This window comes from Egretta garzetta, unplaced genomic scaffold, assembly GCF_000687185.1.
Source record: "Egretta garzetta isolate BGI_Z169 unplaced genomic scaffold, ASM68718v1 scaffold113, whole genome shotgun sequence".
In the NCBI taxonomy this organism is placed as follows: Eukaryota; Metazoa; Chordata; class Aves; order Pelecaniformes; family Ardeidae; genus Egretta; species Egretta garzetta.
Window position 1 is genome coordinate 1,289,103 of NW_009259115.1, and position 13,249 is coordinate 1,302,351.

At 48.8% G+C, this 13,249-nt stretch overlaps 1 protein-coding gene across 1 annotated transcript in view; it reads left to right on the top strand.

The window, feature by feature from the left end:
- Positions 1–3,014: 3,014 nt before the first annotated feature.
- The window catches only part of MLPH (melanophilin), a 23,851-nt gene continuing 13,616 nt past the window's right edge, over positions 3,015–13,249 (top strand). Inside the window, 8 exon segments of the mRNA XM_009635486.1 lie at positions 3,015–3,079; positions 3,664–3,885; positions 4,088–4,224; positions 5,585–5,623; positions 6,724–6,818; positions 7,850–7,978; positions 9,358–9,553; positions 10,867–11,027. Of these exon segments, the coding sequence (XP_009633781.1) occupies positions 3,015–3,079; positions 3,664–3,885; positions 4,088–4,224; positions 5,585–5,623; positions 6,724–6,818; positions 7,850–7,978; positions 9,358–9,553; positions 10,867–11,027 (1,044 nt within the window).

The window sequence follows — 13,249 nt, forward strand, 5'->3', positions numbered from 1 at the left end:
ATGCTTCTCGCGTGTTTAGGGCAGGAGGGGTGTTCAGCGGGTCCTGGGAGCCCACGGACTCCTGAAGGATCCTGGAAAAATAACTGAGAGGAGTAGTAACCCTATTGTAGTAGCCTTAAATATGCCGTACAGGGGGCCGTGCTGTTCTGGGAAAGTTTTAAGGAGCCGCAGATTGGGAAAAGATTGAAAACCACCCGAGCAGCAGATGGATGTATAGGACACTGGACAAAAGTGCTTTTCAAAAAATGTTCGGTCAGATTAGATTGAACTTTTGAGCATGAGAGGTTGTGGGTTTTTAGGTCTTGTTCATTATCTGCATCACGAATTGCACTTAGTAATTTCTTAACTTTATTTCAAGAAACCGCAGCGTCCCTCTTCAGGGTCTGGCCACGATCTCATCGTTATCCTGACCCTGCGCCCCCAGGCTGGGTTTGGGCAGTGCCGCGCCCCCACCAATCCCTCATTCCCTCCTAGCTCCAAATGTTGTGAGCCAGTGCTGGTTCCAACAGCAGGGTGATGCTCTAGGGACCAGGAGCTCGTTGGTTCCTCTACCAGATCCAACGGGAAATGTGAGGCGTGAGAGTCATCCTTCATTTGGGGTATCTGCATCTGAGCTGTCAAAGCATCCCCCAAAAAGCTTGCTGTTGTGGGTTTCCATGCCAGGCTGCGTGGGAGCCTCTCCGTTTACACTATTAGCCATGAGAAGCTCTCAGTCACATATTTTTTGAACCTCCTGATTATTTTTTTTTTGCCCAAGAAAAGCCAGCCTGTGCGGGAGGCAGAGATAATTCAGTATCATCTGCTGCCTTCCTCTGCTGGTAGCTCTGAAGTGCAGGACAGAGATCAGACATGGGTGTTTAGAAAAATTACCACCCTGGAAAGGGTGAATGTCTCCCTTATGATGGATCTGAGCTCTGCCTGGAGGAAGGAGGTGGGGACCCACATTGCTGCGCCCTGCAGCAAAGAAGTGGGTGAGGTAAATTCCTTACCTACTTGACCTTGGTGCCAGACTGGCTTATCTGGGTCTGCTCTGATGCCGAGGAGGCTCCCAGATTGAGTGCCCTGGTTTGGGAGATACAAGAGGGTGTGCAAGATAGAAGGGAAGGTCTCAGGATGCTTCTATCCGGCTGCTGTCTCCCCTAATCCTAAGCAGCGTTCCCTCTGCCCAGCAGTCAGCAGTTTGTTGTTGGTTTTCTTTTTTTTTTAAATTTTCTTTTTTTTTTTTAAATTTTATTTTAAAATCCTGCCTCATGGAGGGCTGGTGTTAACCCAGCGGTGCCTGGCACTGCCCAAGTCTCTAGGGTAGAGCACGTTACCTGGTCCGAGGCTTGGTTGCCTCTCTCTGCAGGTTCACCCATAGCCAAGTCCATCTGCCAGATATTTCTGTAATACCTGGCATAGACCAGACCACCAGTCTGCGAAAGTCCGCCAGGCTCCTGCATGCTGGACACAGAGCTATGTGAGCATTTTCTGCCTGCAGCAAGCTGGGACATGATGTGAGGTTATGGGAGACCCTGCAGCCATTCACCCTGCTCCCTGTGCTCTGACCATCCTCATTTGCTTTTTTATTCATTTGCTTTTCTATTCGCTGGGCTTGCCTCAACCTGCAAGCCTCGAAGAAATGTTCCCCCCCAGCTTGGTCTTTTTCTTCCCTTTCTGCTGTTCATCTGCATTTTCTTTTTGGCAGAAGATATTCACCAACAATGGATAAAGGCTTCAGCTGGCCAGAAACTGCACAACCATGCGAGGGTAACGCTTTGCCTGAGAAATTAAATAATGGCCACTTTGTGGGGGCTCTCTCTGCTTCCTTCCATAAACATCCCTGCCAGCAACCCTGGTTTTGGGGGACGGCTCCCTGCATCTTTCCTGGAGCTCAGCTGGACCAACCCCACTGCAATTTGACATCCCACCGCTGCTGATTTACTCTGCCATGAGCAGAGCGGGGAAGGGGCTGGCTTCTGCTCCTGCCAGCAAGAGGAGACAAGAGGCGTGTGGTTCCTGTGGGTTTTAAACTGGTTTGGCTGAGACTTGTCCTTCCTTCTTCATGTCTCATGGGCGAGGGAGGGGAGGTGAAGGAATGCAACCGGTCTCTGGGAACCAGAAAAAGCGGTCCAGTAAAAGATGGGATCCTGCTGGAAACAGCCTGAGCATGGGGTGGAAAAGGAGCACTGAGCCCAACCTGAGGGTTTTCTGTTTGAGTGCTTGTTTTTAGTAGCCACGTACAAATTTACTACTGGACATTTGCACTAGGTCATTCAAAACACTGCTAGGATGGTGAATAGCTGAATATAAAAAACAGGTGCCCGGTTCAGACTTTATACTGATTTTTACATGTCCCAGATCCTCGGTTAATGCAAGTTGGTGTCACTCCAGTGTAACTGTGAACACAGCCTGGTGTGCTGGCAGCAAGCCGGTGGTAAGTCTCCCCCAGAAAAAACAAGAGCTGATCCCTAATGTGCAAACTGATTTGGTTAAACAGAGATTAGCTTGATTTACGTTCATGTCATTCCCACCACCAGCCACATTGCTGCTCTGGTGGACACCCCAGCACCATGACGCCACGCCAGCAGGGCTCCTGCTGCAGTCACCCCGGCGTCAGCTCATCTTCCCCGCAGCTGGGGGGCACCAGGAGCAGCACCAGAAGCCTTGTGCTCCACGCTGTGTTCCTGAAGCAGTCTCCAAACCTGATTACTTGAGATTTTTGGCCCAGGCTGACTTCTGGTTTGGAAAATACAGCTTCCTAACCCTGCCTAGACAGAAAACAACCTTCTAGGACCTTCCCTACAAGTCAAACATCGCGTCTCAGCCATAGCCCCAAAGACAAACATACCGAGGTAGTGCGTGGCAGGGGGAACAAACAGAAAGCCTTTGGGTAGCACAGGAGGCCCCCGCTGGCTCAGCAAGCATTTTAGCTGGTCCTGGCTGTCCCTGAGGGTTCAGCCTGGCACAGGCACCTTCCTGCGTGGGGACCTGCTCTACCAGCTGGGTCTGGATAGCAAAGGAAGCCTGTAGCGATGGACTGCCAGGAGAAGGTGCGCTTGGAAAGCAGTCATGTTGGCTGGACTTTCACGGAACCGTCGTGAGCGTCTCCTCCAGTTGCTGTCCTCTGAACAGCCTCGTTGCACATCCCTTCTGCCATTAATAAAAGTCTCTGCTGAATTTAGCATGGAAGGACTAGATCAAAGCTCCTTTTAATCCTTTTTTATTCTCACATTGCTTTTTTTGGTTTTTAAACTGAGAATTCCAGAAAGCTTTACATTCCCAGCTAGACTTCAGGCTCAGAGATCGGGTTGGGTTGGGATGCGGATGAGTCTTCAAGAGTCGCTCTCCTGAGCTTCCTGGGATTTATGATCAATACCCTGTGAAGCAAATGGGACAGGTTTTGGCACAAACAAATCTAATCATAAATTTAACGGTGGCAGATCCTAATGTACGGTAAACCTGCCCTGAATCTGGAGCCTTCTTTTTTGCTCGGCTTATTTAACTCATGATATGTTATTTATTAGATTTGCCCTACAGCAGTTTCCATAAGCTGCAGGACTCGGGATGTTCCCTATAAAATCATTCCTGAAACCATGGAAGCGTGACGGGGTTTGCCATGTGAGAGTTTGCGGTGAAATGCTAACAAAACCAAGTTCCTGTGTTTTGGGATGTTTTCTGCAGGGAGCTGAAATGCAAGATCGACCAGGAGAGCAGCAAGAGAGAGTTTCTGACGAATCAGTCCCACCTCAATGAAACCCACTGCGTCCACTGCCTCCAGCCCTTCAAGTTCCTGCCGAACAGCAAGCGGCAGTGCCTGGACTGCCACTTCTACACCTGCAAGAACTGCAGCCGCTACAACAAGAAGGAGCAAGGCTGGGTCTGCGATCCCTGCCGCCTCTCCAGGTACCGCTCCTGCGATGGAGGGTGAGGGCCAAGGGCGAGCCTCGGGGCCCAAACCCAGCATTCCTTTATGCTGGTTAGAAACCAGTTATGATGGTTAGAAAACAGGCTGGTTTTGTTAAGAGACAGTTTCTGGGTGAGGGTCTGGTCCCCATGAGCATGGCTGGACTGGCTCACCTGTACGTGCATCCTCTCTTTGGGGCAGGATCATGAAGATCGGTTCCCTGGAGTGGTACTACGAACACGTGCGATCCCGTTTCAAGAGGTTTGGAAGCGCCAAAGTGCTGCAGTCCCTCTACGGCAGGCTGCAGCCGGGCCAGGGGGTGAACTCCGCATTTTTAGGTGAGGAGGAGTGCTGGGGTTTCTCCTGCCTTACCGTGCACAGGGTGTCTGTGCAGCACTGTGTTGGGGTGTGCACCAAGGGAGGAACGTGAGCACTGATGCTGCTCTGAGTGCCATGTGGTTCTGAGACCGTGCAAAATATTTTGAGGAAGAATCAGTGGTTCAGAGCGGTGTGTTATACTGGGAGCAGCAGAGCAGATGTTCTTGGTGGATTTTTTTTTTCCTCTGTTAAGGTTTTACCACAGACTTGAGAGTATCTCTGCTTAATTTTAAAAGCCTCATGTCCTGCAGTTTGCAAGTACGTAAGAGCTGCAGCTCTTGTTTTTCTTTCTTTCAGCTCTTTTAGTCACAGGGGAGAGTTTGTGAAATTAACCTAAGTTTAACCTGCAGCTCCAAAACATCCAGCTGGCTGGATAAAGGCAGCACTCATTTTTTCTGATGATCTAATGATTTTTACAGCCAATCTGATGATGCTCTGGCACTGACAAAACTGTATCAAAATTAGTAAGTTACCTGTCACCATAGCTGTGTTCTTCAGAGCTTTATAGATCTTCAGTATTTCTTCGACTGGTCCAGTACTGCATAAACACATGCCAAAATCTGTTGTTAATATGGTGTTATTTACTGGGTAGCTGCTAGTTGCCATCCATACAACTGCTGCACTGCTTTGCCTGTTGCCTTTGAAAACCAATGTGATTTTTATTCCGATCTTGAGGAGCCACAGAAAAGTTTGCACAAATACCGTAGACGTGAGCTAATTCAACTGGTCCAATAGTTCTTTTATCCAGACCGCTCATGGTAGAAATATCAGAAAGAGGGTGGAAGGTAGTGGCATTGAATATAAAATTAATGGACTGAGAGACAATTTATACAGCATTCAGTCTGAAAATGCGTCAGACCACACAGAAAGGACAATCTGAGAGAAAACCAAACCAAGAGTGAGGATAACAGTGCTTCAGGCTTCTTTAAATTGAGGTTCTGTTGTCTTTTTCAAAAAGAGATGATTTTGTTGTTATTACTTCATTAACACCAGTGAATTGGCTTGACCCTTGAACAGGCAAGAATCTCCTTGTGGGGCACATCTCTGGTTGCAGGAGGTACAGCAGAATGACGTGAGACTGTTGCATTTTGTGTGGCCGTCTGCTGCTGACCGTGCTGGAAATAAGCTCTTTGACTTTTAACAGTCAAGTCCTGTCTCCAAGTGCCTGTTTTGTTGTCTCTAAAGAACCTTTTTGATGATTGTGCCTTGTGATGGCTAAAGAATGAGAACTCCAGTTAACGATAGCTCTGAGGCTTGTTCTCTATGAGGTACACAGAGAAAATGTGTTTATTTTTTCCCCACCATTTTTCTTTCATTTAGGTCTTCATGACAGAGTTTACAGCCTGCCAGACATTAACAGTAAGTAAAAAAAGAGAATTGCAGCATGCGGCTTGCAGTTCGAGAGAAGTTTCCAATGTCTTTTTCTCTTCACACCCTCTGGCTGTGGGCACTCCAGCACAGTTTGGTGTGGCTGGGCCAGGGAGGACAGCTCTCCACTGTGGTGGAGGTGGACTGTAATGCTCATCCCTTGCACTGTGGTATGCCTGGGGTCTCTAAGGATAGACTCGGATATAACAGGGCTTTTAGTTACATTCCAAACTTGAGGCTTGCAAGTACTCATCATCTCAATGCACCTGCATCATACGCTTAAAGTTGGCCATGTTCTTAAGGAACCCAGTGAATTTGGGACTTCAGGTTGTGTTCCTTAGGAGCCTTTGCAGGAAAGATTCACTAGCCTTGCCATTTGATATAGGAAAGAACATTTTGCCTACCTTGACTTTGGCCTTGGTCTGGCATTTGTGCTGTTCCCAATGTACTGCTGGGTTTGGCAGTGATCTGGGTATAGAGATGAGGACCTCAAAAGGAACAGATGACTGATACATACTGGAGCTGGCTGATGGGAACTGGGAATAGGAGAGGCAGAGCTGTGTTGGGCCAATCTGTAGTGCCTTCAAACACTGGAGTGAGCCAGGTAGACCTCAGGGTGCTGTCTATGGTGCAGGTGTCCTTTATCTTCCTTCAGTGGTCACTTCCACATCTGTGGTGGTGCACAGCTGGAAGGGGAAGCAGTGAGAGACCAGCCAACCTTTTGCAAGATCAAGTGCTGCCATGGATATCTGCAGTGTTGCCTCGGTGCTGCACTCCAAAGAGCTTCTACCCTACAGATCTTAGACTGTGGTCACTGCTGCAGCACTGGGGCAACCTTAAGGTGTTCCTGTCCCTTTCCCATCCTTTGTCACCTTCCATTTATTTGTGCAACCTACTGGCCGTGGTGTAGTACACAAAAAATTGAAAAAGAAAGAATTTGGGAGGTATTTCTAATCTGGACCTTTTCGCCCCATACAAGAAGCACCTCACCTACAAGTGTGTTGGTGTGACCACCACAGTGGGGACTTACATCCCCCAGGAACGGGGTGCAGGAGCTGCCCATACACAGTGTGCCATTGTCTCTCTTCCAGGTGAATGCCAGCTCCTCACCAGCGGTGGCGTTGGGGGCGACAGCGATGATGAAGACGATGTCCTTCGTGGAGCTGAAGCAGAGTGCTACAGCAGAGTAAGTGTTTCATTCTGGGGCCCCTTCTGCCTTGCTCTGTGCCCTCAGCTGCTGACTGGCATGCCTGTGGTGGTAGCAGTGATGGTGGTGGTGACTTTCTGTGTCATGGTCAAAACTGGACCTTTCTCTCTGTTTTCCTTTTCTGAAATAAGCCCCTCTCCCAGTTAGTGTAGAAACAGCCGACTCAGTAAAATCACATACTTGCCCCCTGGAAACAAAGACCTGCTCCTGACACTCAGGAAGACCCCAATTAATGTAAACGTCCCAGCTCCCACCCTATAATGAGAACCCACTTGGTTTTTCACTAGAAGACATACATGGTAGACTAGGAAAGCACAGCTGGGTTCATTGATTTATCTCCTGTTTTTTTCTGGGACTATGTGTATGGATTGAAATGCAGATTAAGCAGCCTGATGGGAAGTGTATTTGTCCTTGAAGCATGTGTGAAGTCTGCCAGTTTGTTTGAAATGCTGGTACAGTTACATACATGCTTTTACATACACACCATCTCAACCTGCGGCTGCGTTTCACACACTTGATACTTCATTCTGCTCTGCTTCTGAAGTCTTAGAGTCTTGTCCAAGCTGCTCCTGCCTCAAGGCAGGTGATGACCTCCCAAATGACTGCCCACAGCATCCTTTCTCTGAAGACGGGGAGATGCTTCAGGACAAAAAGGCATTTCCTGGATCTGTCCCTGAGCTGTAACCTGGCTCAGCTTTCCAATAGTGCCCTTATAAACCAGGAGAGAGCTTCTCACTGTCTGCTCACGGCCAGAGTCCTGAGCCAGAAACCGTGGAAATGAGGAACCCGCTTTTCCTTGACTCCAGCATAAGTGCATGCCACCCTGCATACCTGACTCCCTGCAAGCAGGAGAACATCAGACCCAAATTTTCTCTGCAAAAGCAGGATATTTGCTTTGGGCTGTGCAAACTCAGGCAAACTAAGGACACAAAGGCCCTCACTCCCCCTTTCTTCAAGGTCATATGTGGGTCTTATGCTGAATTTTCCTTTCTTGCACTTCCTATGGTAAGATGCGCAAGACAAAGCGCCTGCTGTCTGTCCATCCCTTTGATTTTGAACTGGACTCGGAATACTCTGCTCAGTCTCACCACCAGTCTGTGCAGCTCTCTCCAGCAGCCGGCAGCCCAGATGATTTCCAGGTACTGGGAGAGTGCTGGGGGATTGCTTTCCTCTCTTATTCCTCCTTGCTACCTTTGGTACCTCCTCCTTCAGCTGGTGTTGAGAGGTGATGGTGCCGATCCTCACTTCCCATAACCCTGCTTGCTATCTCTTCTCCCATTTCAAGTGCTTTCCCTGAGGCTGAGTCAGGAGTAGGACATCTGACCAAAGTGAGGATGAGTGGTAAGATGAGATAGCAAGAGGCTCTCTGCAGACAACAGTTTTTTTGTGTTGTCCAAAGCTATGGGACACCCTAGTTTCCAGTGAGCTTTTGGAGGTTCAGTATTCAAGGGGTTAAATGAAGCCAGACTCCTCTCCCATCATCCTGTCCAGTTTGGGGCTGATTTTGATGTGTGGTGGCACTGGGGACGTAGTTGGCCAGCAGCTCCGTGGAGCACGCTACCCTTCTGAGATTGAGAAAATGAATCCTACAGAGCCAGCGAGCCATCAAGGATGGCACCTGCAGGGTGGGGGTCCCCATCAGTCAGAGGGGAGAACACAAACTGCATGAACACTGGTTATGTCTATATAGGAGACTGTATGTGTCTTAGTGCCAGGAGATCCTGACCAGGAGCAGGACCCACGGCAGCTCCAGCATGAGTGACTGCAGTGAGCTGTGCCCTGGGATCCCAGTGAGGGCTTGGGGTCAGCCATCCCCACCTTCCAGCTCTGGGGAGCAACACATATGGGGCTGCCCTGGATGTGGCAAAAGATCTTCCAGCCTGAGATGCTTCAGATCAAGCTTTCTGGGCTGCTCCTGTTCACCTTTTCTGTTGAAATTTCACTTTTAGAAAATTAAGCAGCTTTACATTTTAAACTGTACCCCTGGGTAGAACTAGGATGTGCTAAGATGTGTAACAAAGGCTTTAAAAAACCCCACAATTCACACCATTCCATGTAAATTGGTAAGAATTTTGGTCAAACAAGTAGATTGATTCTTTCTTTATCTAAGCCCATCTTTATGCAGTAGAGTTCAACGTGAGTCTAGGAGGGCTGGCCTTTGTTGAGATCATCCGAATTACATTTATTGTTTGCAGATTATTTGAGGGGCAGAAGGTAGCTGTGTTTGAATAAGTGAGAGGTCATGGTGTTTTAAAAGACAGGCTTTTTGCAGCCTAGCTGTAAGGACTCCGTGCATAGTTCTCTTAAAAATTAACAGTGCCCCCTGGTAGTGATGAGAAGTATTGCTCAGGGTTCATTAGCAAGACAAGTAAGGCTTTAAAAAGGATTATTTGGAATTGGCATTATAAAAGGTCAATCCACGCATGTATTGGGGGGTAAAGCTAGGAGCTGTTAGCAAGGTCGGGAGAGGCAGCGAGACCTCACAGGCAGCTGCTCATCAGCAATCCTCATCTCTCAGTCCTTCCCAGATTTCCCCAGCACAGCAGAAGATGCCTCCCAGAAGGAGTCCAGGATTGCAGAGGCAGATCTGGTCTTCCACCACGTCTTGCAGGAACAAGGACCAGGCATGAGCCCTCCAGAGCAGCACTTCAGCACAGAGGTTCGGCTCACCGTCAATTCACAGAGAAGGAGCCTGGAAAGAAATGTAAAACCTGGTAGGTGTCTCTGGCCAGGCTCCTCTTGTATCTTGGGGAGAAGTGGTGCAAGAGTTGGACCAAAATGTGAACAACCTCAAAGCCACTAAAAGGATGAGGTGTCAAGACAAAATACCCATCTGCAGAAGTGGGTTTTTTTTCATGAGAGAATTGGCTGAAGTTATTTGGTTGTAATGGGCTGGTTCTGTCCCCAACAAACTAATTTCTCAAAGCCAGAAGGGCTGTTCTTAAGGTGTCCAGCCCTTTCAGATCTGGAGGTCTTGTCCAGAGGAGGAACTTGTTACACTCAAACAACACTACTAGAAGCCAGACTAGAAAAAATGGGATGTCCTGCAGGCAGTGACAGATTAATTGAACTCCTTGCCAAGGATGTTGTAGGTGCAGAAATTTTGGAGTTTCAAGGGGTCTTGAACTGGAGTAAGACTGGACAAGAACTGGAGGAAAGCAGTGAGGGTTGCTATCCCTGTGCACTGGCAGGCTGCAGGATCTGTCGCTTCATGAGTCTATAAATACCCTAGCAAAGGATGGTGCAGATGGTGCTGCAGAATTTGCCTTTAACTACTACCGTTTTTCCTGCTGTGATAGCAGAGCCAGGAGGGTTGGGTGCTGGCTTGTGCACATGCAGCTGTAGAATGTATATATCTCCATCTGGGTCTCCGACTGCTTGGTTGTATTTTCAAGTGCTTGATTTTCAGGGCACTAGGAAACACTGGATAAACCTTACTGTGCACTGTTTAAATTCCTACTCTGAGCCCCTCCGGAGCAACAGAGCAGCAGGGTCCCTTGGCTTGTTGATTCCATTTTCTCTCATTGTTTTGGCCTCATTTGAAATTCTCCTTACAAAGGAGAATTTCCACTCTTTTAAATGCTCTGTCCTAGACTGGTATCTCTGTAGCCTGAGATAAACATCTTCCAGCACCTGAACAATGCATGAAGGGCAGTGCCCAAACCTGTACTCCAACAAAATTGGGAAGGCAATAGCAAGTTTTTGGTGAGGAGGGCCCTTGCTGTTAGGGGCGTGAGAGAGCAAGGATACTGCTCCTTGTGCCTGCTGCTATCTCAGCAGTGCTGAATGGGACGCTACTGAACTAGGTGCTATGTGGCTCCAGCGGAGGGAGATGCAACCTGGCCCCAGCACAGCCATCCTTAACCTTGGTCTCTCTTGTGGAAGCATCTCCTGCCAAAGGATAGAAAGTGTGATTTGGAGAAGTGCTTCATTATTTGCTTGTCTTAAGGATGAGGCCAATGTCCAGGAAGTAACTCGGGGATGTGGATCTCTTATACCTTTGTGCTGAAGCCTTCTCTCTCCAAAGGCAGCCCCTGGAACGAGCAGCCCCGATCTCGGTACTCTGCAGATATGGACACTTCTGACGAGGATGTGAAGGGAGCCCTGTTCCCTGCCTACCCACCCCATCATGCGAAACGCCGGAACAGAGCTTCCTCCCAGGAGAACGTCAGCCACTCTGGGAATCAGGTACTAATCAGGTGTTGAACCTCTTGTGAGATCAAGTCTGTGGCCAAGCCTCTCTTGCCATAAACGGCGCTTGTTATCTGCGAGGTGCAGAATCGTGCAAGATGGTTTGGAGAAGAGAAGCAGTGGTGGCAAGCCGAGGTAGTCTCCTCGCCATGCAGCTGTAGAATGTATATATCTCCATCTGGGTCTCCGACTGCTTGGTTGTATTTTCAAGTGCTTGATTTTCAGGGCACTAGGAAACACTGGATAAACCTTACTGTGCACTGTTTAAATTCCTACTCTGAGCCCCTCCGGAGCAACAGAGCAGCAGGGTCCCTTGGCTTGTTGATTCCATTTTCTCTCATTGTTTTGGCCTCATTTGAAATTCTCCTTACAAAGGAGAATTTCCACTCTTTTAAATGCTCTGTCCTAGACTGGTATCTCTGTAGCCTGAGATAAACATCTTCCAGCACCTGAACAATGCATGAAGGGCAGTGCCCAAACCTGTACTCCAACAAAATTGGGAAGGCAATAGCAAGTTTTTGGTGAGGAGGGCCCTTGCTGTTAGGGGCGTGAGAGAGCAAGGATACTGCTCCTTGTGCCTGCTGCTATCTCAGCAGTGCTGAATGGGACGCTACTGAACTAGGTGCTATGTGGCTCCAGCGGAGGGAGATGCAACCTGGCCCCAGCACAGCCATCCTTAACCTTGGTCTCTCTTGTGGAAGCATCTCCTGCCAAAGGATAGAAAGTGTGATTTGGAGAAGTGCTTCATTATTTGCTTGTCTTAAGGATGAGGCCAATGTCCAGGAAGTAACTCGGGGATGTGGATCTCTTATACCTTTGTGCTGAAGCCTTCTCTCTCCAAAGGCAGCCCCTGGAACGAGCAGCCCCGATCTCGGTACTCTGCAGATATGGACACTTCTGACGAGGATGTGAAGGGAGCCCTGTTCCCTGCCTACCCACCCCATCATGCGAAACGCCGGAACAGAGCTTCCTCCCAGGAGAACGTCAGCCACTCTGGGAATCAGGTACTAATCAGGTGTTGAACCTCTTGTGAGATCAAGTCTGTGGCCAAGCCTCTCTTGCCATAAACGGCGCTTGTTATCTGCGAGGTGCAGAATCGTGCAAGATGGTTTGGAGAAGAGAAGCAGTGGTGGCAAGCCGAGGTAGTCTCCTAGCCAAGATGCACGGGGCAGTTTGGTGCCCATGCTTCCCAGGTGTGGGTCCAAGAGGGAGGAGAGTGGATCCCAGATCTCTGTAGACTCAAGATACCTCTCTCCTCCTCTTCAGCTCGGGAAATGAAGTAGCTGGGAGTGTAGCCACTTTGCATTGCCAGAGCAATACAGTGAGCCTGTGGAATGGCCTAGGAGCTGGCTCACCTAGGTGTCACATCATGGTTGTGTGGCACCAGCAAGATGAATGCCCAGGTCATGTCCTGCCCTCTGTGTTGTGAGGGATCTGCCAAGGTGGTTGTGAAATGGGAGCAGGGCTGAGACCTGGGAAGGTGCATTTAAGGCTCCTTCATTCATTAAGGTGAGGAAGAATGGACTTTTCTCTGCACCATTAGGATGATGCAGAAGTACTCTGCAGCTCTGTGCTGCTTCTCCCAGGTCCTTCTTCCAGCCCTTCCACTTTTACACCCGTGGCAAAGAGAAAATCGCACACTGGTGCTTCACTCTGCCTATGATGCTGTCGCAGTAACAAACCTGTCTTCACTGCTGTTAATTTTCCAGCCTGTCCTTATTAATCTGCAAGTTACCTATGGTTTTCTGTGTCCCCAAAAAGGCTTTCTTCAGTTGAATGTTCCAGTGCTTTATGATCAGACCAAGGTTTGGAGAGGGATATTTAATAAGCATCAAGATCCTTTTCTTTCTTTGGAGTGTGTAGTGTTCCTGCCCCAGTAGGACTGGGTCAAGATGACCTGTCACGAATCTCTCCTGAATGATGATGTCAGGGAGAACAGTCTAGAGAAGGGTGTCAAAAAGGCTGCGAGCATGTGTTTTAATTGTCAAGCAAGGACCTGCAGTTCCTGATGCCACCTTTGAGGGTGGTGGGAATGGTAAAAGGCATCCTTCAGACTTCTTAAGCTGCAAAATGTGTGGTGATGTTTAACTACACAGGTATATGGGGAGAGCCCGTTGCTTGTTTCTACTCACAGCTGGTAATTTTGCACATCCTAGACCCTCCTTTGGGTAATCAGTGGGGGGATCTGTAACCACAGCCATCCCTCGGCACCACACTTT